At 38.3% G+C, this 27,674-nt stretch overlaps 1 protein-coding gene across 1 annotated transcript in view; it reads left to right on the top strand.

The window, feature by feature from the left end:
* The window catches only part of WARS2 (tryptophanyl tRNA synthetase 2, mitochondrial), a 38,919-nt gene extending 13,459 nt beyond the window's left edge, over nt 1-25,460 (top strand). Inside the window, exons 2-6 of the mRNA XM_066569642.1 lie at nt 6,511-6,768; nt 17,839-17,919; nt 19,649-19,734; nt 22,365-22,483; nt 24,481-25,460. Coding sequence (XP_066425739.1) covers nt 6,511-6,768; nt 17,839-17,919; nt 19,649-19,734; nt 22,365-22,483; nt 24,481-24,929 — 993 coding nt within the window. The 3' untranslated portion in view covers nt 24,930-25,460. The remainder of the gene's footprint in view (nt 1-6,510; nt 6,769-17,838; nt 17,920-19,648; nt 19,735-22,364; nt 22,484-24,480) is intronic.
* The last annotated feature ends 2,214 nt before the right edge of the window (nt 25,461-27,674 follow it).

Below are 27,674 nucleotides of genomic sequence, written 5' to 3'. Positions count from 1 at the left end.
AGATGCAAAAGATGCAGTAGTTGGTGACTTTTGTCAGCCAAAGAATTTCTTTTGTCTCTAAGGCTGGAGCAAGGTTTTGGTTGTGTTGTTTTGGTTTTATTTTTCTTCCCTTTTTGATCCCTGTTGAGAGGATCTTCAAATTTCTTCAAAATTTCAAATTTTCCAGTTTTTGTGTTTTATGCATGTCTGTGTTTGCTTATGCTACTCTTTCTTCCCTTTGACTTCCACATTTTCTTTTTGTCTGGCAAATTTGAACTCGCTTCAGCTTGGGACAGCTGGCGCAAAATGAATCCCCACAAATAAAATTATAACAAGAAGAGCGAAGTCTGTGAGTGATCCTTTGCTGTTTCCTGAGTCGTTCCAGTGTCATTAATCAGCGCTGGTGCTGTGGAGCCTTGTGGTGTGTTATGTCGCCAGCACAGCAGCTTCTCCGTCCCTTTCCCCCACCCCCTGCGTGCCTACACAGTGGGGAAAACTAGAGAGGGAAGCCATCAATCTTCCCTGTCCTACATGTCAGCAGTGATTCTCCTGTCGACTTCCTGCTCTCTCTGTCATGCCCACCACCTGTGTTTAGAATTAGCTCTGATGCTGTGGATCTCACTTGGCTCTTCACCTGTTCTGCCCCGAGTAAATGGCTGTTCAAATAAAGCAGAGCAGCTAAATGCTGTGGCATGTGAATGGTAACCATCGGTGTGGCTTGGGGGGTGATTTCTGTTGCAGCTGCTCTTGTAATACTGTCATAATTTTTTGTAACATTGTGGGGTATGGGTCTAAAATCTCTTGCCTTTGTTTCAGCCCAGGGTGAGTTTGTGAGTCAGTATTATTTAGAAATTAAAATATTTATAAGTTATAATATAGATGGATGCATAAGCCTATCTCTCATCTGTTAGGCTGCTGGTATAAAGTCATTTACAAAGTCCAAAGAAACTAGTTAGTCCAAAGCTTTGTCCTTACCTTCAGTCACTCCAAGGATATAATTAGCAAAAGCCTCCTTTGAATTTGATTTTGAAGACATGTCTGTCTCCCTCATGACTGGGTAGATTGAGAAGCTGACAGTCACAGCCTCTGTATTTCTAGGGCAAGATTAATGTGATCATTTAATGGTTTGTTGTGTTAAACAATAGGTCTTAACTGGACTCCAACCAGCCACATTTTTATGTATGCTTTTATGTGATTTTATAACATGCCTGTGCCAAAATAAAAGGAGAAAACAATCCTGAGAATTGTTTGTTTACTGGCAGCTTTCTCCTACCTCCTTGAATGGGCGCTACATTTCTCTGTTTTTAAAACCCAAAAGAGACTAAAGCATAGGCATAAGGTTACCCTATAATTGTAGCTTGTCTGCTGTCATTTCAAGTGTGTGATGGCAATATTTATGTGGAGTTGTAAAGAAGACAGATTCTGGAAACCTATGTTTTGTGAAAGCTTTCACTTGATTTTATTTCTGTAACTTTTTGTGAAGGGGGAACTATTTTACAACTCATTTTACTACATATTTGAGATGCAGTTTTTTCTTGGCTGTACCAGGCAAATATGTGTATCCAACAGGTAAATAAATTCTTGTGTTCAGCAGTGACAGAATTCATAAAGCTAAACATGAATTGTATAGCCAGGATACCAAGAATTGTCTGTAACATGGGATGCTTGGATCTGCATGGATCTTTTCCTTTATCAGCTTTGGTGTATCTTCCAGTTCTGGCACATCTATCTCATGAGAGGGAATGATTGTGGTTTTGACTGCTGAATTGAGTCCTTGACAGTTGTAGCTCGCCTTCCATACAGAGAAAAGCTCTGCTTTGGTCCAAGAGAGCAGAATTGGATTTTTGGAAGCTGTCATCCTTCCTGTTTTGCATTGAAATTGAATATGGCCATGCTATAGGATGGCAGGACCAGATTTTAGCCATCCTACTCTGGGATAAGGATGTAATGCTTATTCCTGATTATTTGAGAGCATTTGGATGTTGATATTTTTTCAGTATAAGGAGTGGCAGTTGTTGATCTCATGACAAAAGGGAGGTTAGGTGAGAGAACACCTGAATCTTAGTGGGTTTGGGGCCAAGCTTCATTCGGTAATGCAGCTGAGAAATGCACTGTGGTGTTTAGAATTGCCCTGCAGAGGTCTTTCAGAGAGAAAACAAATAGGTGCTAAGTCATCTGTTAGATGCAGCACTCTTAACAGGCATGAGGATTAACGTGCAGCACTACTGGTGTAGGTGCACACACCACACAGAGTTAAACACACGAACAGCAGGCTCACACTGTGCTTACTACAGATGTCTGAATGAGTGAGTGCCTGTGGGCTGGAGCTGCATGTCTTGTGGCTTTCGCTCTGCTCCATTGGGAAGTCTTCACTCCTTTTGTTTTTATCCTTTTCCAGCTCCAGTACTTTGGAGCACACAGCTCCCATCCCCTGACCTAACAGCTCCATTGAAATGCATTCCAGCCCCATGATTTCATGGTACCAGGCAGAAGTCCCCTGCCACGCTGCTATGCTGCCCGCTGCTTCTCACAGAGTGAACAAACAGGGAACATAAACTCTCTCCAAAGGAGCAATGTTCTTTGTATATTTTTAGTGCAAGAAATCCAAGATTCATTTGAGGGTGTTTTGTGTGGGCTTTTTTTAATATAGACTTCTGCTAACACAATAGAATATTTCATGCCACCCTGTTTGCTCTAACTTCTCATGCTTTATGTTGTTAAATGGAATCAAAGGAGTTAAAGATGAAAGACTCCTAGTCAACTGGTCCCTCAGCTGGGAGCCAGTATGAGTTTGTTCTTTGTAATGGATTTGCCAATGCTGTACTCAGGTTCAGCCTAGCTCAGTTTTCATTATTGGAGTTACTTATTTCTGTGAATTCTCTACTTCAGGTTAAGTAATTGCTGAGCTTAAACTGAATATAATACTGCTACTGTTTGCTTCTAATGTTTCACTTGCTATTTATTGCCCTTGTACTGAACAAACCTTTTGTATTTGTTTACCATTTGAACATACAAAGCACCATTAAAGATATCATGCTTGCCTTCACAGGTATTCTCTTTAATGGATAGAAAACTTGATTCTTTCTTTATATGAAACTGTGTCCATTTGACATTGTACATTGTGTATTTTCTTTTCAACATGTAGTGTGTCACCAGATGCTAACTTATGTAGTATTGCAACAAACCTACCTTTCATTAGCTCATTGTTAGCCTTTGAATATTTGGAGTAAGTACAGTATTTGAACATACAGTTTATGCTGAGACACTGATATCTTGTATTTTCTTGGTGAAAGACATTCTCAGACTGCCTGTTTAAATGCCACTATTGCATTTTTATGTATTGAGTGTATTATACTCACATTAAGGAACACAATTTTGCCAATACATCCAATATGTTCATAATAACATTATCTACAGACTGGACAGTGATCTGAGGAGTTGAAAAGGCAGATAATGAACCTGCTATGGGAAACATCCAAGGCAAGGACTGCAGCTGCAAAGGAACTGAGTCTGCCTGACTTGGGGACCAACAAAATTTCTAGACAGAACTGTTCTCCACAGGCTCAGGGTATTGGCACTTCTTGGGTCAAGGTACTGGCACATGAGCTGATCTGTGCTGAGTGCACAGAAATTCCTGTGCCCTGGTAGAACACACAGTTACCCCAGGGGGTGGAGCTTCTCCTGCACTGAAGTAGCACCAGCTTCAAGTCTCAGGGAAAAGAAGCAGTAACATCAGGAGACATGTCAGGTGATGCTGTCTTTTACTAGACTGAAGTTGGAAGATGTGCAAGTTTCTGCATTATGCTTTAACTTGGTCATCCTAAGATACTTTAATTGATGTTGGTCCATAGTGAATTTCTGGCACATGATAACATTTCTTAGCTTTTATAACCGTGCAGGTAAGAAACATATTTTATATGAAGTGACTGGAGTCAAGGCCTTAACAGCTTAATTAGTAATAATAGTAATAATCTTAACATGGCATTCTCTCTGCCTTCTTAGAGTAAGAGCTGTATATCAAGAGCTGCATATAAGAGCTCTTTGGGGAAGCAAGGGGTGTAAAGGACAAGTGGAGGAAGAAAAGAATACAGGAGGGATGAAATTGTCTGATAAGAAAATGGAGAGTAGGGCTGTAAGAATTATGGTCTGTTAAACAGGCATATAAATGAGCATCAGAAAGCAACCAGTACTGTGGGGAGAAGTAGTTGTGGGAAGGAGCATCAGGATTTGAACTTAGTGAGTGGAGATACGGACATGAAGAAAGGTTATGTGGTCTGACAACCAACCAACTGTTCTGGGACCCCAGTAGGGGTAGAACACCACATTACTGGTCAACTATTTCCTCCCTGACTTCTTATTGTCTTAGTTAAGAAACATAGTAAGCAAAAAACAAATGTTATGCCTGTGAAGTACCTGTTGCATTGCCTAGCAGCTGCTCTGGGCCCGTAGTAATAGAAGTACAGCTCTGAAGTCTAGTGAAACCCAAGTTTTGGTTAGACTTAATCTCATTTATACACATTGGAATGTTGATTGCCTCCTACTTCAAGAGAGCACCTGGCCCTTCTCAGTGTTAACAGGAAGCTGTCTGCGGTCCTGGGCCAGGTAGTAGCTTAGTGGGAGGTGAGTGGATTCTGTGAGGGGTGAGAAGTGCTCTGATATAGGTTCCTAGGAAAAGAAGGAATCAAATGCCAAGTGAGAGATTGAGTATCATAACTCCCTTTTTGTGTAATGAAGAAAAGAGGCACATGGGTGGTTGAGGACTGGAACACAAGGACTGGAAGCTGGAATTGCTGTTGGAAGAAGTGGTGTGCTTTTCATTGCTTCAAGTGACTACCTTGAAGCTCCTGTGCTGGAGGTTCTCCAAGAACACTTAGAAACTGACTCAAGAATATGCTGGAAGTCAAGAAGATATTTGGGATGGGGTGAAGGGTTGCTATCAAGACTTAAATGTGTAGGCATTTATGTGAGCAGGAGAAATTAGCATGGCAACTAGCCCAAAGCTGCTCTTGGTATGTCAGCACAATCACTTAAATGATGGGTAAGAAAATTGTTTTGATCTGAAAAACAGAATTATTTTAGAAGAAAAGAGAATTTTTCAGCAAATTTAGAAAGAAGTAGCCTAGGCTTTTCTGAGCTATAGATCATGCTTAAAAGTAGTGAAGTCCCATTCCACTTGGAAACACTTTCTCATTAATTTTTCTCAAATCTGAGTCAAAATGAATTAAGTCAATTTGAAGTCCTTTTTTTAATAGTTAAAAGTAATTGTACTTGGCCTTGACTTTTACTGCCATTTTGTGTGGTTTAATAGTTGTTTGACTTTTTTTTCTCCCACACATTTGTAAGAGATTCACAGAAAAGAAAACAGAATACATCAGTAAATAAATTCTTCCTGCTAAGTTATAGATCTTTCTCATAAAATTTAGCAGGAAAAAAATTGTGCAGCCACAGGCACAATGAAGTTGATGATCCTGCCACACAACCGAGTCTGAGGATTTGTATTATATTTGCTGTGATGGGGGGGCCCTCATTTATAAGTTGAGCGGTCTTGCATGCTCTTGAAACTTGGCATGTAACAAGCATTTTCACATAAAACATTGCTGAGCTACTTCTGAATATGGTGGAATTCTTTGGGAAGGTCAGGGAGGTAATTGATCATATGCTGACAGCTTGGGGCTCTGAGAAAATGGTCAGATGGAGGGCTGGGATGCAGGAAAACAAACTTTCTAAGATGGTAACTGTCACTTAGCCAAGCTATACATGTTTCAAGCCTTTTAATCTTTGCTCACAACCTTAGCTTCTTAGTCTTTTTTGTTTTTGCTGTTTCTCTGTGAACTCTTTTCCAATGTTAGTCCTGGTGCATGGACAGTATTCCAGGTGTGATGTTGAGCTATAGCCGTATTTCTTTGTTGAGCTCTTCTAGAAATTCTATTGCTGCCAAAATGGGGAGTTTCAGAACTTTGATGATCTCTTTCATTATTCTTTGACCTTTGGGTCAAGAAGTAGGTTTCTTTCAGGAACTGCTCAAAATGTTCTTTGCAGCTAGAAAAATAAGACTTCAATGTTCATGGGAGTTAAGATGGCAATCTACTGGGACATTGCATGAGTTTACAACACAAATGTTTGAATTTCTCTGCTCTGTGACCCTAAGTTTCTATATCAGAGTGGATATAGAAACCAAGGTGTGGATATAGTAACTAAAGAGAAACATACAGCTTTGGTGCAAAAGAAATGAAAGAATCTACCACTTGGTTTCTGAGACCAGTTTTTCACCAGTCTTGTTTACAGCTGTATTTTTTTTTGCATATGCAGTCTCACAGATTAAAATTATGGTAGTTGTTAATCTCTTTGCTGTAAGATAGAGTATTTAACTGACTTACTGCAATTATTGGTTCTGACATCATTTATACATTAATACACTGACAGGTGGGGAGAAGAGACAGGCATAAATGAGGCTTTTTAAATTACTTTAAAATATAAAAGAATCTGTCAAAAAAAAATGTGTGTGTTAATCTTGCCAATGCTTTGTCACAGAACATGGTCATGGATCGGATTTTCTCTGGTATCCAGCCAACTGGGACCCCTCATCTGGGGAACTACCTTGGAGCCATTCAGAACTGGGTGAATCTGCAGGAAGAGTGCGGCTCAGTGCTCTATAGCATTATGGATATGCACTCTTTCACCATGCCCAAGGAGCCAGCTGTCCTGCGCCAGAACATCCTGGACACCACTGCTGCCATCCTTGCCTGTGGGATTGACCCCAAGAAGTGTCTCCTATTCCGGCAGTCACTGGTGAGTGCTCCTGTTGTGTTGGATTTTTTTCTGATTAAGTGGCTTTCCACAGATCTTAATGAATGAGTGTAGCATTGCTGAACTCCTTTATCGTGTTTGTGTTGGTGGACCTAGAAAATGTTAGCAGTGTTGGATTTTAAACTTATCCCTTGCTGCAGTTTTGAAATTTTGCATGCTGCAACCATGACTGAGAAGCCCATTTAGGGATAAGTACACTGTAAATTTCTGAAGCAGAGCTAGGAGTTTGTACAGATTATGAGTAATATAGACCTCTTAGAAGACCACTAATTTGTCTCTGTGTCACTTTAGTCACAAAAGGTTAACTCATAAATGCATAAACACGGCCTGTGTTTATGTGGAACCATAAAGATAAGGAAAACATGTTTCTATGCTTTTGTATCAGCTATTGCCACTTATTCTGCCAGCTGCACAGTAATCACAAAGTAACAGGTGATTAACATGGTAAGTTTTGTATCAGTTCCACCATGATCATCAGGAGGTTACATCTTCTCTGGGGCTTACTTTCCCTTCTTTGCTATAACCTCCTTTTCATGTGGATGCTTTTCCATCTGATCTGGTAGCTCATGTATGTAAACCATGTGCTTCTCTTGACTACCTCAAGGGGTACTGGGCTTACCTTCCCACTTGGTATATAGCTATCACATATTACATTTTCCTGGAACTCAACTTAGTTTCTTGCTTAATGAACTTTCTGGTACTGACTCTAAACTGGCAAACTTCTGTAATTTCCACAGACACAGATGTGTCATAGCTTCTACTCTTGTGAGGACACCCACAAGTATCTTTGCAACAGAACTGCAAAGGTGATGTGCACACAGGATCTGAATTTTATCAATGCAAGCTGAAATGGTATTGTATTCTCCCTTTCAACATGATTCTTTACAGGCAGAGTTTCCCGGGGTTGTTAAACTGTAAATGGCAATCATAGCTCTATATCCCTGGTGAATAATGAATTGATGAAGACAGATACACTTCCTGCTTCACTTTTCCTCTGTATTAAAAACCAGTCTAAATAGATGAGCTAGAATTCTAGTGGAAATATGTTTAAATAAATTCACCCCATTTTTTCAAATTTGTTTATAATTTTAAATATGTTACCACCTTGGGTTTTAATTTTCCTGTACTCTGACTTGTCAGCTCAAAATGATGAAGTCATTAGCTGGAATAATTGCAAGGTGAGTTCCAAGCCAATGATGCAGTAAAAACCAGTCTAGAGAGGTTTTTTCTTGTTTTCAAGCAAGTGAACAATTCAATTAGTTACAACACAGGATCAGTGACTAGATACACAGAGAGTACTCTTCAGCATGAAGGATAAATGCTTTGCAGGTTATGGTTAAAGAGGAATAAAGTGAAGGTTTATAAAACTGCAGGTGATACGGAGAAATTGTTTTGTCCTCTGAAGAATGTGAACTGACAAACATTAAAACAAGTTAAAACCTGGAAGATTCAACACAAGCATAACAATGCTGTATTTCACAAAATCCACAACTGGGCTACAAAACCCCATGACACAGGATACAGTGCATGCTGAAATTTTTATGAATTCAGAAAGGGACTCGACAAATTAATCTGAAAAATTGCTTTGGGACTGTTGCATATCTGAGCAGTCACCTCTACAGGAAGTGGTGAAACCACAGATGGGAGAGTATCCATGCTTTTCTGTACTTACATTCTTTTTTTTTTTGTTGGTTGCTGTCAGAGGTGGATATTTGATCTGGTCCAGTGTTGCTTTTCTTATATTCCTACTGGTCTAAAAGCTAAACTTGTGCTGTTTGAGGTCTTGCTAAAACCAACACTCAGGCTTCCCTTGAAGCCAGCAGAATATCAGTGAGGATCTTATATTGCACTCAGCCACAGAAAGTATGTTGTATCTTTCAAAATATAATAATGCAGAGATTGAATCTTTGAACCCCCAAAGAGAAAGTGTCAGACTCAGTAAATTATGGCTCTTTGTGCAGCGCTTCTACCAATACAATCAAAAAACAATGAAAACCTAAGATGGCTAAACTTGAACATGTTCAGCTTTATTAAACAACAGTTTCCACCAAATATGATTCTGATTTTCCTTATGGTGGTTAGGCTGGCCTCAGTTAAATAGACTTTAATTTGCCTTTTTACCTTAATTTGTCTGTGTCCTTATCTGTCCAGATCTAATGGTCATTGTTCTTATTAAATCTAAACCATTAGATTAAACATTTGAGCCATGTCTGATGTCTTGAATATTATTCTTACCAATACTTACCACACAAGTATCCATACAACTTTCAGAAGTGGCTGATTCTAGCATATTTTTGAAAGCTCATTGTCACGCTGCAATCAAAAGAACTATTACAGTTGTTTGTGAACATAGACTGTTTCAGGACTGGTTCAGGCTGAAGTGGTTTGTCAGCTTCCCCAAACCAAGTCTGTGCAAACTGTATGAAGTGGTCAGGTATACCCAGAGATGCACTGTGATCTGTTACATTTACATAGGCAGCACCAGATGTTTCTCTGGAAGCAATTAAAAGGAGTATCTGCATGTAGCTCTTGATGTGAGGAAAGGAGACAGGAACCTTGCTAATGTGATTATTGTTTTAGTATGATAATGAAATAGTACGTTATGGAATGTCATAATATCGAGATGATTGTTCCTAAAAATGAAGGTGTAAGATGGATTACAGCTATTGCTAATCAAGAAAGTTTATTGCTGGATTTTGATTGGAAATTTCTCAGATTTCAAAAAAAAAAAAAAAAGGAGCTGACCTCCTTTTCAGCCACTGTAGCAGTCTCCAGGGGTGGTCTAAAAGAGTCCCACTTTTGTTTACAAACATTTGGCTGAGGTGTAAAGCAAAGTGACTAAAAACTGATTGTATACTGAAATAGGGTGTGTACTTCCAGAGATAGCAGGAAAGCAGTGAAAATCCAGCCACAAATAGAAAACTGGATTAGGTATTTAATTATGGTCAGAGCAGGTTTTTTCAATAGCAGATCAAACTGCTGAATGAGAATTCTCAGTAGCTTAGCATGCTGTAATTATTGTTGTATTTTGAGTTCTATCTAGAAAATTACCAAATCTGTAGATCACAGAAATATTTCTTTAATTACTCCTGAATGACATTTCTGTTCTTTTTTTAAAAGAAACATCATGCAAAAAAATGTATCGTTTATGAACTTCTAGTTTTAATCACCAAAACCCACCACAACTAATGACTTTTTCTGTACCCTGATTCTGTAGCATTAAAGCAGAATGAAATTCTTGCACTACAGAAGTATGCTAGTAGTGGTAAGCCCCACTAAGGGAATTGCTCATGCATTCATTCATGTAAATGCTGTTGTGTCCTCTCACTTTCTCTGGATTACACTGGGTATGAGTGGTCTAGAATTGCTGAAAAGGGCTTGGGTTTTATTGTTCTTTACTTGTTTGTTTGGCTTACTCTTTCTGTATTTTGCTGTTTGTGTTGCTTCTCTGGAATATGTTGGCCATATGTGAAAAAATATGATGCTACTTGGTTTCTGAAAAGGCCTCTGCCTTTTGGTAAGGGTTTCATTTATTTCACTTACTTTGGCTTTTTTTTTCAAATCTCTAATCCAGTCATATGTGAAATACCTCAGAGTCCAGAGTTTTCACACACTTTATCATCCTTTTCAATACAAGCAAGTGGCAAAAGGCTGAACAATACGAATCACAGACTGACTGCTGGGAGAAAGTGTGGTGAGAACAGATACCTCTCATGCTTATACTCGGTCCAAAAGGTGCTGTTATGATAAGGATATGGGTGAAGTTCACTTGGAATCCCAGAACAGATTTCAGTGATGTCCTTGCCTTTCAATTAGAACTATATAAAAGTGACAGAAATTTTGCATAGGCAAGTTTTTTATTGTATTGTTTAGAGAGCATATGTTCTGTGTTCTTTTGTATTGGATTTACAGCTAAATTACCTATAAATGGAAAGTGCTAGTTGGATGAAAATTTGTTTTGTATGCTTCAGAATTTGCCATTTATAGATTATATTGTTTTGAAACATGTACGAACAGTAAGGTAATGTCTGGCTGTATATTTGGTCTTAATACATTGCAGTTCAACAAATATCTCCCACACTTCCATTACCATATAAAAACTTGAATTCCAGCCTAGGGAAGTAGTGGCTACAAAGAGCAAGTGATGATAACTTGAAAATATTTAGAAGCAAGAAGGATGGCGATGAATAATTAGGGTAGTGTTTGGAACGATATTGTCTGTGAAGAGTTATAAACAAGCACATTTAATTAGAATATCTAGAAAAACAATTATGGTGTATGTTTGACAGTAAAATGGCCTCCCAGTAAGAGAAGCTCTTTCATTACAACTTGTTTAATTATATTTTCTCAAGTAGGAAGTTATAGAAAAGTGACAATTTTAGTAAGAATAAAAAATAAAAATAAATGCATATTTCAAAATAGTGCATTTTTATTTGGAGTACAGCTGCAAGATGTATGAAACCCTCTTAGAGAAAATAATGTCAAGATATGCTTTAAGTGGCTGCCTTTGCCTAGGGGGCATAAAAAAGAAGTTATGGAATAATGACTTATACAACATATCGTGACAGTATTAGAAGAAACAGAAAATATATTCCTTAAATTGTACCATAACTGATAAAAGCTGTAAGAGTCATCTTTCATAAAACTTAGATCTTTAATAAAAACCAAAAAGGATTATGGGGGGGTAAATAAGGAAGACAGTATGCAATCTGCACACATGGTAAACTTATATGATATAACCCATTTTCTCTGATTCGTGGTGGATATACTACACATTTCAGTTCTTACCCATAACCATCTTGTATCTCATCTGCTTCACAGTCAAAACAATATTGGAAACTTATTTTGCTTTTATGTGGTCTCAGGCTGTTCTTCCTGTCCACCTATCTATTGTAGCAGACACATGCCAAATGTCCCAAGGGAAACTAAAATTCCATCAGAGTTGATTCAGCAGGCAGTGCTTGATATGCTGCATGAACACTTCTCTGAGGAGTCCTGTAAGTTTCTGGACAACATAATGTTCTGTTTCTGGGCGGAAAATTGCAGTTTTCATCCTTCTGGATAGGCTGATTTATTTTCTGAGTATAATCAGCTGCAGTATTCTTGCAGTGTGCAAGCAAATTGAGGCAGTAACTCTGGGAGGTGGGAATTTGCAAATTTGTCTTAGCCTTAACTCCAAAAGCCAAAATACAACAATATAAATGTGTGCACCGTTTCACTGCTGTTATTTTCCAGAAGTATCCATCTGCTTTGTTTTGTGGGCAGAGTTTGAATGGATTCACACTACCCCTTATCCAATTTTCAGAGGGGCTGAAAAGTTTCTATTGCATCATAGCTTATAAATTCATTAAAGTACATTAATTTAGCACGGTCCATTGAAAACTTCCTGTCATAAGAGGAAGTATGTGACTGTTTAATTTAGAAAATTATTCTGCTTCTCTCATTCCTCTGTTTTCTCTCTCATGGACTGGACTAGACATAACTAGAGCTCAGTGGGAAGGAAAGTCATGGTTCACTGGGATTTCTCTTTTTTTTTTTCTTTTCTGCCTTAATTTACCTTCTTCATCTTATACTATTATGTAGCTGTTATATTTTCCTCTCTTCACCAGTCTTCTGGACACACCAGAATAATTTTTCAAACAGTATTGTGGGTTATACTAGGAGAATGTTTCTGAAAATAAGTTAATTTCATAATAAATAAAGGAGAGGAAAGGGTGCTTTGGCCAAATTGCTGTGGTCTGTCAGGGTTTATAACCAGTAAAGCTTAATTCCAGTAGGAATATTCTTGGTCAGGTTCTTCCGAAGGGAGAGGCAGATCTTATTTCTGTATGTTTTAACCTAATATAAATAAGGATATGTGACTAAATTGTTCCAAGGTAAAGGTGAGAGGGGTAGATACTAACACATTTACTGACAATAACTAGATAACCACCCCCCAATTCAATACATTGCTTAACGTGTTCTTTAAATCCCATATTGCCTTTGTAACCATAAACTTATTCTACCCAATCAATTATTTCTTTGAACACAAATTTGGGATACTCTGGCAAATTTTCTGTCATAAGAGTACCTGAACTGTGTGCATTTGATTCAAGGGTAGTCTATTTATTATGGTCTTTTTTTTCTTTAGCTGTGTAATATAGAGACACATTGCTAAGTATCTTGAATATATTGCCTGCAACCTTACACATTAATAAAACCTTACCTCTTATTCAAGAAAAATGTGAGCATCATTTGCTTTTGAAAAGGGCCTCTTGAATTTTGCAGAAGCTCTTACTGGTACTTCTAGAAGACACAAAAGTCCTAAAAAATGGTTAATTTCTTTTTAAATGTAGGACTCTTTCCCCGCTCTGTTTCAATTTCTTTTAGGACACAGCTATCCAAATTACCTCCTGAGACTTTGTTTGTACTCTACTCTATCAAAATTAAATATTTTAAATTTACTGCCCCTTTAAAATGTAGCCCTTAATGAGGTTACTCTGCTGAGGAAAGCTGTTTCCACATGATAGATATACAGCAAATTGGCAGTGCCTTACAGAGAAGGGCTATAGGTTGCAGCTTGAGGAAGTCCATCCTGAAAATAAAACCCTGCATCTCTTTTTGCAGAAAGCCACTTCAGCTGCCAACATACAACTTTGTATTATAACCTCAGAAAGCTGAGGCCCAGTGTTGCTGATTTGCCTGCTTTCAAATCTGCTTCCACTATTCATGCCTCTCCCACTGTTCTTGAATCTCACAGCTTGCTGTCTTCCTCAGCTGTATGTTTCATCATAAAAAGTCATGTAGAATTATTTGGATTAAAAGTAGCTACTGCTTTTCCATATATATATATATATCATTGGCTGTGGCAAGGGAATATCAACAAGAATTTGGTAAGGAATAGCTAGGATCAAGGACAAAAAAATAGATTTACAGAAAGAAGCCCTGAGATTGTACTTCCGCATATAAAGCTCCAGAGATCTAAGTATGAATTTTGACCTGAGTTTAATAACTTCAAATGGCTGCACAAGTAAATAATGAAGAAGCTATTTGTCTTTAAAAAGGGAGGAGTAGGGTGCTCAGGTGAAGAAACAGAAGTGTTTGTGCCTTTTAGATAACTGCTCATTATCATTTGGAAATGGTCACCTCTGTTAAATATTTGCGCTCTAAAAAAATGAAAGAAATCTGGGTAGGCAGCCTTGGCCTTGTCAGGTCACAGGGAAGGAATATAAGTAGTTTGCTCTGGAAATAACTCTTTGATTACTGATTAGTAAGCCAGGTTGTGAGGGATGCTTAATGCAATGGAGATTGAAGGAGGAAATATGTCCCTGGTAGTAGCATAGAGGTGGCCATCTCAACCCTTTGAGAAATGTTGATAGTTTTTACAGACTTGTTTGAGATTAGAAAACAAAAATTGTTAAAATAAGCAAGAGCACAGAGCAGGAAAAGAGAGAGAAACTTGCTATATTTACCAAGAAGAGCAAAGGGTAGGATTTGGGCTGCCTGAAAAGGGGAGATTGCTATATGGATATGGGTAAGAAGTTTTGGAAAATTTTAAATGGGAAATAGTTGACTTTATTAAGGGAAACAATAAATAGAGCACTTAAAAACTGTTATTCCTGGAAATATTTTCAGCAAGACTGCAAGAAATATTTCCCAAGAAAATAATGTTTATACTGAAAGCAGACTATTATATTTTTTTCAGGACATAAAAGTAGCTGATGTTGACCTGAAGGATTTAATTGATAGCTGATTTTCAGAATTACCAGTGATTGTGACATTCTTGGAGTTTGGTTTGACATACAGTTCAGCAACTGTCACTGGTTGTGAGTTTTGTTAATTGGAGATGTAATTCTGGTTTTCTACCATTTGTATTAGTTTTTACTGATGTACTTGGAGGAGAGGGCACACTGAGAAAATTATGTCTTCATTGGAAAAGAGTTAAGTTTATTCTTATCTGTTGTCTTTTGAAAAACTGGGTGGTCCTGAAGTACATTGTAGCTCTAGACAGTAGTTTGTTGTCAGATTTTAAAATACAAACAAAATTGAGTTTTTCATTGGTTAAAGAGTAAACAGAATAGCCTGAATTAATTGGAGCTCTTTATACTTTTATTTCTTGAAATCCTTGTTGGATTATTGGGTAACCTCCTTTAAAAAAATAAATTAAAAAAGCAAGCAGAACGCCTCTCTAACAGTCATACTCTTTTTAATGAAAGTTGTGTGAAAAGTGATGCTTCTCTGACTAAGGTTTTCCTTGTGATGCCACAATAAACACTGCCTAACACAATAGGAATCAACTGAAAAGCATTTTGTAGATGTATGCAAATATGAGATCTCTCTTCTCTGTTTCCTTTCATATCACTGTTGAAAGCCACATAGGCTATAATGCTCACTCTTTTTTTTTGAATGGCACAGTCAGCAGTCATGTTCTTCAGGGATTCTTGCTGGGAGCAGTTCTAGTCAACATTTTCCTTCAAGACCTGAAGAAAGTAGTAAATAGAAGTTCACTGGCAGTGCTAAGTCCTTATGTGTAGCCAAATGCTATGCCAAGGAAAGGAATTTCAAAAGAACTCATAAAACAGAGTGGACAGGCAAATAAGGGGTAGAAGATCTTTAAATACTTCAAAATATCTGGGTAAAAGTATTCTAAACCTTCTTCCCAAAATGCAGGAAAGAAAGTCCTGGAGTCACCATTGGCAGTTCTCTGAAATCATTGGCTCAGCACAAGCAATTTTCAAAAAAGCTAATGATATGTCATCATCACCACATCACCAGAAAGGGTATTGTGAATAAGACAGAGATGATGTTTTGTCACCATGCAAAACCTTAATGTGCCCATTTTTTGAATACTGGGTGAAGTTTTAGAGTCTCCAGAATGAACTAATGATTTAGATATGATACAAAGGAGAGGAATTCATGCAGCAGGTGATAGAGTAGCTGCCTTTAGAAGGAAAAATTCAGAAGTCAGGGTTGCTTCAGTTTGAAGAGGAGAAGGCTGAGGCGTATATGCAATCACAGTTTACAAAATCAGAAAAACACTGAATAAGCTGGATGTGGAATTGTTCACCAAATTGTGCAATATAATAAACAGGTGGTATTCAAAACCAGTAAATAAACATGGATACATTAGTGGATAAATTATTTCTCTACAGATTAGGTTTAAGCCTCTGGAGCTTGCTGCTCCATGGGGTTGTGAAGTGGGCACTCTCAGCTGGTTCAGAAAACGATTAGACATATTCCTGGGGAATCTGGGTACATTACCAGGACTGGGTCGGGGATAATTCTAATATTCCTTCTGATATTCCCTAGTGCAACAATTATGGATGCTGGAGAAATATGAGGGGAAGATACTGTAGGAAGCAGTAGTCTCCTGTGTTTGCCCCAAATGCTACTCCTGGAAATAGGGCACAAGGCTGCATTGCCTTTGTTGTGATCCAGTACAGTTATTTCTTACATTCTTGTGTTTTGGTTGTTTAATAAAGACATTTGCCTGCAGTTTTAAATGGACCTGCAGCAAGAAGCAGATGGAGTTTGTCTGGGAGAATGGCTTCTCCTGATTGTGATCCATGGATATTACTCAGTGAAAGGAAGAGTAGACTGAGCCATTATTCTTCTGGTGTCATATGCATCATCATATACGTCTTCCAGTTTCTTTGTATCAGGTTTGTGCAATCAGTGTGATGAAATACTAAAATAGCTAAATGAGTAACATTTGAGCAGATGCACCATGACCAACCAAATTACCTGCCCCTCTTGCCAAGTAAAACACAGTAGCTTAAACTGTGATTTAGTCTGACAAATTATTTGTGGTTTAAGCCTAGAACCTCCTGATTCACACACCAATACACAGTCAGTTACTTCAATTTGGTTGATGAATGCTGACTCATTAGCCTCCAGTACTGAATTTTATTCCAGCTGAAATCTCTACCCTTTGGTATACTTCTACATATTTTGTCCCCATTTTATCAGGCTTTTTCTTCAGCATATTCAGCACTTTAGTAATATTTAGGAAAGGACTGTGTTTGAAGATGGCAAGTGAGTATGACTTGGTAGGACCAAGAACTGTGTATTCAACCCAACAAATGCTGTTTAGATCACTGGGTGTTTTGGTAACTGATGTAATGTCAAATCCACTGATCCAGTGAAACGCACGTGCAGTCTTGGCTGTGAAAGCAACATCTGACAGAGCTGAATCAATGACTGCATAGCTTTTAAAAAGGGTTCTTGTCAACACAAGTGCAACAGAGCACCATCTCCTCTCTGTCCGTGACTAGAAGAAAGAAATGAGAAACCACTTTCAACCAGATGGTGATTCCTTCTAGATGAAATAGGAGTCTTGTGCTCAGTATTTTCCGTGAAGTTCATTTTACTCCAGTATTTTGTTGCACTTCGTCTTGTGCACAGAAGATTACAGGTCAAATAAGCATGAGGGAATTAATAAAAACCCTGAATCTGTGGGAAAGGCAGAAAGAAGGGAAGAATCAACCTGAAATATTTCTAACCACTGAGCTGTAGTCTGGAGGTTGGATACTTTTACACATTGGTCACCAAAGTAGTTGAATGACTGCTAGCTAGGAAATTACTCTATTTAAAATGTGACAACAAAAGAATTGCAATTAATAATCCTAGTAGTTCTTACTTGTTAAGAAACACTTTTTATTGCCTTCTATATGGGTTGTTATATTATATTGCAGGCATGAAGCTTTGAACATCTTTGAGACAGTTAGCATCCTCTTAAAGATTCAAATCTGCCAATATTGCAGAGAGTGAACCAAGTATTCAAGCAAAGGAGTTTACATGTGTGCTCAACTCTGCTATTGCTAAAGCATTTTCTTCCTTGTTTAGAATATGAGTGGATAGGATCAAGAACCTTGCTATACTATTTTAATATAGAGCATTCAATCCTGGCAGTGTCCAACACTTTCCATTAGCTTGTCACTTGACTTTACTGAAAAAGTAATATACAGAAATAAATGGTTTTCTCATCTTTGATGTAATTTATTGTTACTGACTTTGAGAAAATATGCATATAAAGGAGGAAGATTTAAATAGATTCTAATGTCATACTTTCAGGTTCCTGAGCATGCAGAACTTGCCTGGATTCTTGGGTGCTTAACTAATGTGCCACGTCTGCTACGTTTGCCCCAGTGGAAGGTATGGACAGTTTGGTAAATTTAAAAGAAATTAATGGGAATTGAGTAGAAATGTTATCCTGGAAATACTTGTCGTCTATGAAGTAGCAACTTTACCTTGGTTGTTCTTGCTTTAGGTTTAAGTAATTCTGTAGTCCTGTGGTGGAAGGGGTAAAACATACCTCTCTAGGTCTGTTCCCCTTAGTGAACATTTTCCTGCTGGAAGCTATAGAATTGTGGTTTTGGCAGAGATTTGCAGAAAAACTGTGCTAAAAAGGAGGCTTGTTTGCTGTTATTAAACTGATTTTGCTAGAACATTCAGTGTTATTTCAGTGTTTTTTTAATAATGCAGAAGTAATGGAAGATATCGCAGTGGAAACCTTGGGCCTTGCCGATTAAGGAGTCCCATAAACAGCTTTTTATTTTCTACTATAAAGAGTGGCTGCTCTGTAGATTTTATGGAAGAGTGTTCAAAAGAGGCATATGTTTGAAGAGGAGTATAGAAATTATAAATATTAAAAATGTGCTGAGTGATATTGTATCTTAAACGTTTGCCTTTACGAGTGTCAAATGTTCATCTTCTTAATCTTGGTGTTACATTAGCCTGACTGCATCAATAGAGTTCTTACATTTAATTTCCTTGTATTTTATTTTGACATTTAGTAAGCAGAAAAAGACAAGAGAGAGAAGTATCTGAAAGAGGGGAAAAAAAACCCCAACAGCTTAAGAGCAGTTTGGGCTTGCAGAGTTCAGAGCAATCTTAAATACCTCCAGATGTTTTCTTTTTTCCTGTTTTCCTTCTTAATTAAATAAAACCAGTAAAACTTAAATACAGCAACCAGTGTTAATGCATGGCATAGATTAAAGCAAACCTTTTCAAACCTGAGGTTCTAAAGTTAAGCTCCTAAATCCTACTTTGACTGGATTGACTTTCCAGACCTACAGATAGGTGTTACAGGTGCTAGGCTTTGCAAATTAGGTTCCGTGAACCCTAGGCACTTAGGATGGAGACAGAATTCAGGATCTATTGGAGAGTGTGAGACAAGTCGAAATATATTTGATCAGTCCTAATGAAATAATTCAGATTTCAAGGGGGTTAGTATATTTAAGTATTGCTAAAAGTAAAACACAGGTATGTCGTTGCTAGAACAGAATTAGTGTTTGTAGCCTGTCTTGATCTAGGTGATCCATATCAGGGAGCAGTAGAGGACTTGAATGCATTGGGTAGATTGTGGGGAGCAGTGAGAACTGATGGAGACAGCACTGGACTCTGCCTCTGTAGTTCTGGCTTCTCCCAGCTGTCACTGGCTGTCCTGGTGACTGTGTGTGATCACTGTGTCTTGATCTCTAACACAGGTATTAATACCTTTTTGTATCTCCATTATGAAGTGTTTCAAAAATTTATTGCTGAAGACACTATTTAAAAAGTAGGATTTATGTGTAATATTCAAGTTTAATAACTTAGCCTTATGGTTTTGCATTTGAAATCATTTCCATTAATATGGTTACAAAAAGAAAACAAAAGAAACCCTATGTTCCTTTCTCACTAGAATATTAGAACAGTGTAGAGAAATTCATAGATACAAGACATAAACCAGAATATATTCATAAGGAGTGGATTTTACATGACACTGTCTTCTGTAGAGCTATGTAGTAAATTACTCAATTATTCAGAATTCTAATTAATTAAAATCACAGACCTTGATACCATTAGTCAAAGTGTGATTGTTCTGTTTTTCTTTTCCAAACAGATGAAGCGTGCCAGCCAGAATAGCGAAGGAACTGTTGGTTTGTTGACTTACCCTGTGCTTCAAGCAGCAGATATTTTGCTGTACAAGTAAGAGGCAGAATGTGAGCCCATGGGCAATGTCTGTTCAGCTACATTGGAATGAATGCCTGTCAGGTCAACATGCTAACTTTTTGAGCAGGGGAGCTGGGTGTGATTAGATCAGAAGACTGGAAATGGATGACAGACTCTCAAGAGGCTGGTTGAAATCTAGCCTGGTTAAAAAGCTACTGACAGGGCTGTAAAGAGCAAAATCTGGTCATGTGAGAATAATTCTTAGGCAATTATAACAGACTGATTTTTAATTATACATATTGCACATTCACACTGATACACTTTTTTTTTAAGTAGTTATGCTTTATTTTATGCAGTGTACTGTAGAGGTACTTAAACTATCTGTATGTAGCATACCAATATTAGTGGGGGATTCTGTGTAGGCCAGTTCATACTGATGAAAAAGAGTAACTTATTGACTGCAGCTTGTAGTACCTGGCTAGTGCTGCAGTGGAAACAGCCCCTAGTGAGGGACTGGGGACTCAGCATGCCTAAGCCTGTAGCCTGGCTAATAGAATTTGTAGTGCATTGTCATTACTGGTTGTATTTCATAATATGATTTAAACTGTCTCAGTAAGTAAATGTTGAAGACAGTGCACCATATATGAATTTTTTTTTATGTTCAGAGCATATGTACTTTGTAGCATTGTTCTGAAGGAACTTGTGAGTATTGACTGGGACAGAGAATTAACACAGAACTGAGGACAAGGATGTCAGGTCAGACTAACCAAGATTAACCAGTTGTGAATTCAGAAAAATGTATCTAGAGAAATTTCATGTTAATTGATCATACTAGGGAACATGGGACTGTTAAAAGACCAAGAGATGGTATTTCTAATTTACCTAATTTTAACTAAAAATAACAGGAAGCAGCAAAAGGCAGAATTATTTTGAATATCATAATGATTTTATTTGAAGTGAGTCCCATTTGATTGTCAAATATTTGAGTGATTTGAGCATCAAGTATTTAAGGGTGAAATTTAGACAACATTATCAGAAATCACATTGTTTTGATTGAGCTCAACCATGTCTGTCACTTCCATCTCTAATAAGATCAGGTGTTTCATCTTTCCTTAGCAAAGCCAGTGGTTTGTTGGCTACTATCTGTATTAACAGCAGGCTGTCCACCCAGAGCACAAAACAAGGAATTGAAAGAGAAACAATATCTCTTTGAAGAAACTTGACTTAATACCTTTAATAAGAAATGTCTTAATGTAAACAAAATAATATGAGAAACAAGAATTGGTGAGAAACAGAAACACAGGAAGGGAACAGCAGTCATGAAGTAGAATTTAGAGCTGGAGGAGGGGGAGAAACAGTACTAGCTCAGATGAACCAAGGATCAAAGAGACAGGAAAATGGACAGAAGGTAAATGCACGACAGAAAGAAGTAAAAATAGCACCAGAATAGAAAAAAAATTTTAAAAGCCAGCAAGGAAAAAGGCAAGGTATCGTGCAGAGACTTTTATGGAGATAATATGTTTTCTGTTTAGTGGCAAACTTTGTGAATATGGAACCATTTTGGCATATGGAAACATTTCTTTTGACCTGCTTAAAGTATATTGATTATGGTAACTGATTTTCTCTCAGTTATAGGGCACTGTGATTTCCTATTGATTCCTACTGTAACTGTTTTTAGGTTGCCTTACTGGCTGGTTGAGAATAAAGGTGGACAAATTGATTCCTGGATGTAAGCCCAGTAATTCAGAATCGGAAGGAAAGCGTACCATGTTGATCTGAAATTTTCTGGGAACTTAAAAGATGCATGGTGAACTTCCTTATTTTGGAACATGTCCAGTATTCATAGCTGAATACCCTGTAAGCCTTAGGAAAAAAATCTGCTGGGGGATGGGAGAGTAATCAAAAGCTGGCAAGATTTCAAGTCTGCCTCATCTAAAAGAATCATACATTTTTAGCAAGTATGATTAACTGTGGGAAAGAATCACCAGGGGAAGTAATGGATTCTTCACCTCCTCATGTCCTCTGATGCAGATTGTGTTTCCCTCCAGAAGTGTATTCAAGCCATTGAGTTCAATACAGAAGATCAAATTATCCTTTGAATCCAGCAGTTTTAATCCTCTAATAACACTTGTGACAATAGAGGCACTGGACCACATGATTTATACAATTGTGATGAAGAAGAAACACTCTCTTCTTTCCTTCCCTTGATACATCCTCAGTACTAACTCTTCAACAACAGTTATGTTTTCCTGAGACTTGACATGACAAGCTGCTTGCACTTTATGCCTTGCAGATCTTTCTTACTTTTTTTTTTTACTCTATAGCATGCGCTCTTTGATCTCTGAAGAGGCAGCAGGAGATACTAAAGAAACCTTTCTTTGGGCTGAGTTTAATGAGTTGCTCTTACAGGTATCTTTGCCATATATGTCTTCACAAAGGGCTGTTTTTGCCCTTGGTTATGTGCTTCAGTTCAGCACAAAAAGCAGGGTCATCCTTGAATATGTTCAGTTTGGGATCTTGCTCCCACAGCACCTTTATCTAGCTGGGACTGAGTGTTTGGCTCAGTCTGGCCCTCAGTCATGGCAGAAGCTGTTACAGTCTTGAGTAACATTTCAGCAGAACCAGAGAGCTTTGCTGAGTTTCCTGTATCTGTCTTTTATTAAAAGGTCAACACGTGTTCCTGTTGGAGAAGATCAAGTCCTGCACCTGGAACTAGCCCAAGATATAGCACAACATTTCAACAAGAAATATGGAGAATTCTTTCCTGTGCCCAAAGCCATTTTAAGTGAGTTGGTTATTTTTTTTCCCTTAACTGCGCTTCGAAGTTGAAGATGGATTTAAACATTGTGGAAATAGTTTCAGGGACCAAGAAAAGGGGGCAAACTGATATTAAGGGAGTGGAAAATTAAAACCTGGCAAAAAGAGCCTAGAGGCTGTGAAAATGAACTCCCAAGATAGATATAAGGCTTTAGAAATCCATGGTTGAGGAATGTACGTGACATCTGGTATTCTAGTCCAGCGGGCCAGATGCACTCTGCTGCCAGTCAGCCTTGCTCTTCAAGCACAGGACTTTTTAGAGTAGGGTCTCTATTCCATGTTTCTCATTCAGGAGACATGGCACGGCAAGAGACCTCTAGCAAGCAGAATTCTTCAGTGTCCAAGTCAGAGATGTTTACTTTAGGGATGCTGAACAGCCTGTTGGTTTATATGTACAGTGCTCCAATTTTTTTTAGGGGTGTTTAATATATGCTTGAGTATTTCAATATGTGTCTGTCACAGAGCTTAAGACTTAACGTTTTTGATCTTAGTCTCAGGAAGACTTGCAAGGAAAATCTTCTCAGCCATTTTTGAGCTGTAAGGTCATAGGCCGGGGGGTGAGGAGGAGTCAGATGGCGCAAATGGCATGTTTGCTAAGAAACGTGAAGAATTGGGCAAGGATGAAGCGTTGCATCTTTGTTGTAAGTAATGTAGAGGAATGCACAGCAGAGACCTTCGCCCCCAAAAGGGCAAGGAGCTCTCACCTTAGAAAAGACAGGCAGTAATAAACCTTTCTCAATTTTCAAGTCTCAGTGACAAAAATGGTGTTAGACCTGGAGTGGTGTTTTGAGAATATTACGGATTGCAAACGCTACAGTTTCTAATGGAGTACTAAGCACTATAAAGAGGAGCTGAGTGTAGCCTCTGATGCAGGTGAGACTGTTTACCATTTAATAATAAGCTCAATTTGGAAAAAAAAAAAGGAAAAAACATTTCATTTTGCTCCCAAAAAGCATTCCTTCTTAAGTTCACAAGTGTATGCAAACCAACAAAACATCCTAGATGAATGGAGAAGGTAGGGGACCTATTCAGACTGACTAGCTGTAGACAATTGAATTACCTGGACTCTTTGAAATTTGCAGAAGAGACCTTCCAAAAGGTGATTTCAGAACAAAGCACTTTCTGGGGCAATCTGAATTGTATGCTGGAAGAACCCTTATTCTTTCACTGAGTACATAGGCCATCTATGAGCAGTATGCAGGTAATTTTGTTGGCTGTATTAGGTGTCTAAAAACAGCTGGTATGAGTACTCCGTAGATAAGTGATACTTTAGGTACTCCATGAAGTGAGTGATACTTTAGGTACTTCAGTTTTTCTTGGTGAAAAACTGAAGCAGTGTGGATTGATGCTGTTAAAGTACTTTGCAATATTCTCCTAATGCCACTTATCTGTTTCATGTACATGCATGTATCTTAGCAGTTTGTACAACACCCACACCTTTCTTATCTAAACAGTGCTTTACATCTAAGAGAGCTGGTCAGTGTTGAGTTAGAGAATTTTAAAAACTGTTTTTACTGAGATTTAGGAGAATTTCCAAGAGATTTTGAGTGGAAGAGTTTCCTGAAATAAGGAGTTTAACTGTTATGGGATTCTTTTTTTTTTATCAGTGGAGTTAACCTGTTTCTCCACTGCTCAGAACCATTCAGTAAGGTGCAGTAATGGAAGGGGGGAGAAATCTGGGGGGAAATCAGCATGTAAGCCACATAAAATATTAGAAGTAGCCCCGGCAGAAGTTCCTCCTTAGTGAGGATGGGAGAGATGGAACAGGCTTCATTCAGTTTATGAGAGGAGAAAGGTGGCTTCTTAGAAGGACAGGAAGGATGCAAGGACTAAACAGAGCATACATGATTGTGCTCACAGCTCATTTTTGAGCAAGGATAAACAGCTTCATCATATAGCTGCACACTGTTCCTAGCAATTGTCATAAGAAACCGTTGTCTGTGCTCATAACTTTTTTTTTTTAAGGTACAACAAAGAAAATAAAATCCCTCAGAGATCCATCGGCAAAGATGTCCAAGTCAGACCCACAGAAGTTAGCCACTGTTACCATAGCAGACAGCCCAGATGAAATAGTGCTGAAGTTTCGCAAAGCTGTGACTGACTTTACCTCGGAGGTGACCTACGAGCCCACCACCCGCCCCGGTGTCTCCAACCTGGTGTCCATCCACGCTGCAGTGGCGGGGCTGAGCATCAAAGAGGTGCTGCACCAAGCCACTGGTCTCGACACTGCTCACTACAAAATGGTGGTAGCAGAGGCTGTTATCCAAAAATTTGCACCTATCAGGAATGAAATCAAGAAACTCCAGGAAGACAAGTCTCATCTGATAAAGGTTTTAGAGGATGGAGCAGAGAAAGCCAAAGAACTGGCTGCTCCTATCTATCAAGAAATAAGGAGACTGGTGGGATTTCAATAGAAGCTGCTGAGTAGTTGCAAGGACTTTTGTATCATGGGACAGAGATTTTGTTATTTGTAACAAAATCATTTATTAATTATTAATCATTTTGTTTTGAAACAAAAACTTTTTTTTCCTGGAAGATCCAAGGATAACACTGAAGGTGATTGCATTAAAAATGTGCATGAAGCCAGGTATTTCCTGTGGGACCAGCATTAAGCTTGTCTGGCTAGTCAAAGAGGGAGGACAGAAGCAATCACAATTCACAAAGAAATTGTGCAAAAGCAGATTATAAGGTTGCCTGTGTGGGTTTTTGGAATTTTCCATTGACCACTGCAGGAAGCTGAAGTGTAGGTAAGGTGATCAGAATCTAGCAGAAGGCTTTGTAATCCCCTCAAGAACATACTTAGCTGTGTATATGCTGTTGTTACAGATGGACAGTTAATCCTGCTGGGGGCTATTCAGCTTTGATATGTTGATTGAACATGTTCTTGGATAACCAGAATAAAATCAGAGACTTAAAAATAAATGCTCAGGATGATGACAAGGGAACTTACTGCTTTTTTTATGTAGTTTGTTTGAAATGAATTTCACTTCTGCCATTTGTGCCATCCTGCTGGTCAGTTCTAAGGTGCTTCAGTGAGAAATGACATGTGCTTCAGCTGCTCCTGTTTCACCTGCTGCTCTGTTTAACAGGCAGCTCCGGGATTTTCAGTTCAGCATCAAGTGTAGAACTGCTTAAAAAAAGGTGTAGAAGAGAAGATGTAATCCTGAATCAAAGAAATCTTGAGTTGAGAATCAGAGAACTCTCTGTAAAAGTTCACAAAATTGCTTCTTTAGAAAACTGTGCTAAGGTCAGAGCCAGAATAGAGTTAAATAGATATTTACGGACTCTTCACTACTGAGCCTTGAGAAACTGTAGTGATGGGAGAGCAATATTAGCCTGCCCTGATCTTGGGCTTCCCAAGATCCACAGACTTGGACCCACGGATTGTGGCACCTGTTGGGGAATGTGTGGCAAAGGGGAATTGCCAAAAGGAGACACCATGTTCTGAAGACGGGTAGTAGTACATGTTAAAAGGTAATGAAAGCCCTACTGATCCTGTGCCAGAGTATTTAGCTGTGTCGTTACACTTCATGGTGCTGTATATGAAATTGCTGTACTGTAAACTGACTTAATCCTGTGCTCTGGCAGCTCATAACCACGCTATGCCTGTGGCATTGGTCATGAAGGATCGCAGTCTTACATGACTGAGTTAGTAAAACGTGGGGAGGGGGTTCTACATAGTGCAGTTGGTTGGTTGGTTGGTTGTTTTGGGGTTTTCTAAAAAGCAGTATTTAGTTAATTATAGGGAGTTAATTCAGAAAAAAATATTTAATTTTCCAAAACATAAAGCTGAGGACTGAGCGTTGCCAGATCTGTGCTGAGACCTGTATTTATTTGTTAGGGATCTGGAGAAGAGAACTGCCATGCAAGAGCTTGATGATGACAGATTTTCTAAAATTAGTCAAGACTAGAGAAGCAGAGTGGATGGAGACAGACTGATTGGAACCAAACTCAGTGTAGACAAGCCTAAGGTATTGTCCTCTGGAAAGAATAAGTATACTCAAAAATTGTCCCTGGTTTTAAATAAGCTGTAGTGGATAAGGAAAGAACATGTTATAACTGTACATATTTACGTAGTTTTACAAAGCTTTTGTCAGTGTTTAACAGCTGCATTTGAGCACTAAGATGAAAACTTAAGGCACACAATTACTGCTGCTTCCTGACTTGGCCTATAATGTTTGCTGTGGCACTTTTTAATATAGATTGATTTCTGCAAAGGTCCCACAGTATGTACCTTGAGAAAAGCTAACACTGTCCTCATGAAGACTATGAAAATCTTTAATACTTGCTTATCTAGTTTCTACCTCTACCTCTTTTTCACTAGCAAAGATAGAAGCATATATTCAAAAGACAACTCAGAGTTTCAAGGTCTCTTTACACTTCTGATACTCAAATCACCTAATATATAGAGTTGCCATTCAACACACCTTCTCTGCAGTGGAAGGAAAATAGGAGCACTCATGGGAGGGGTTGACACCAACAGGTAATTTTGGTTTGTTACTTAAACTGTTCTGAGCAATCTTTCCAAAACTGTTAGATTTTTTTTCAGAAAATCATGTAAGTAAAGCAAGAAAAAAAACTTCAATAGAGCCTTTTCTTGGAGGTGAGGATTTAATGCATTACATATTTAGCTGTGTTTCAAGCAAATTCACTAATTTGCCTCTTTTTAATTCAATAATACATTGGGGGTTTTTCCTTCCCTTTCCCCTATCAGTCAAACAAGTCTTATTTGCCTGACCTATTTCCTACCAGTAAGGAAATATACATATTTTTTCATCTTCAGAAAAGTTAAAATGTTAAATTGTGTAAAATGAGTATATTAACCTTCCGATGGTTGACTAAGCTTTTCATTTAGTTGCTCCTGTGGAGGAATTCTCAACATATGTTTGCCCAGTGAAATAATCTCGATTCCATTAACAACCATGATCTTTAGAATCCCTTGAGAGAAGACAACAAATGTAGATGTTTGCAGGTATCTGTTGCCTATTTAAGTTTTCTTAGAGCATGTTTTTTTCTGCAAAATTAACCATCTTGGCACTCAGGTGGTTTAGCTGAGCTTGAAGCAAAGAGTTGATTCCAAGCGACTCTCTCCTACCTCCCTATCTCCCTTTGGGAATGTCTTAGTAAACACCCATTCTGTATAGGATTCTGTGGCAATG

The sequence above is a fragment of the Molothrus aeneus genome, chromosome 2, assembly GCF_037042795.1.
Source record: "Molothrus aeneus isolate 106 chromosome 2, BPBGC_Maene_1.0, whole genome shotgun sequence".
Classification (NCBI taxonomy): domain Eukaryota; kingdom Metazoa; phylum Chordata; class Aves; order Passeriformes; family Icteridae; genus Molothrus; species Molothrus aeneus.
The sequence above is the reverse complement of the archived record's forward strand: the minus strand, read 5'-3'. Positions and strand labels throughout refer to the sequence as shown.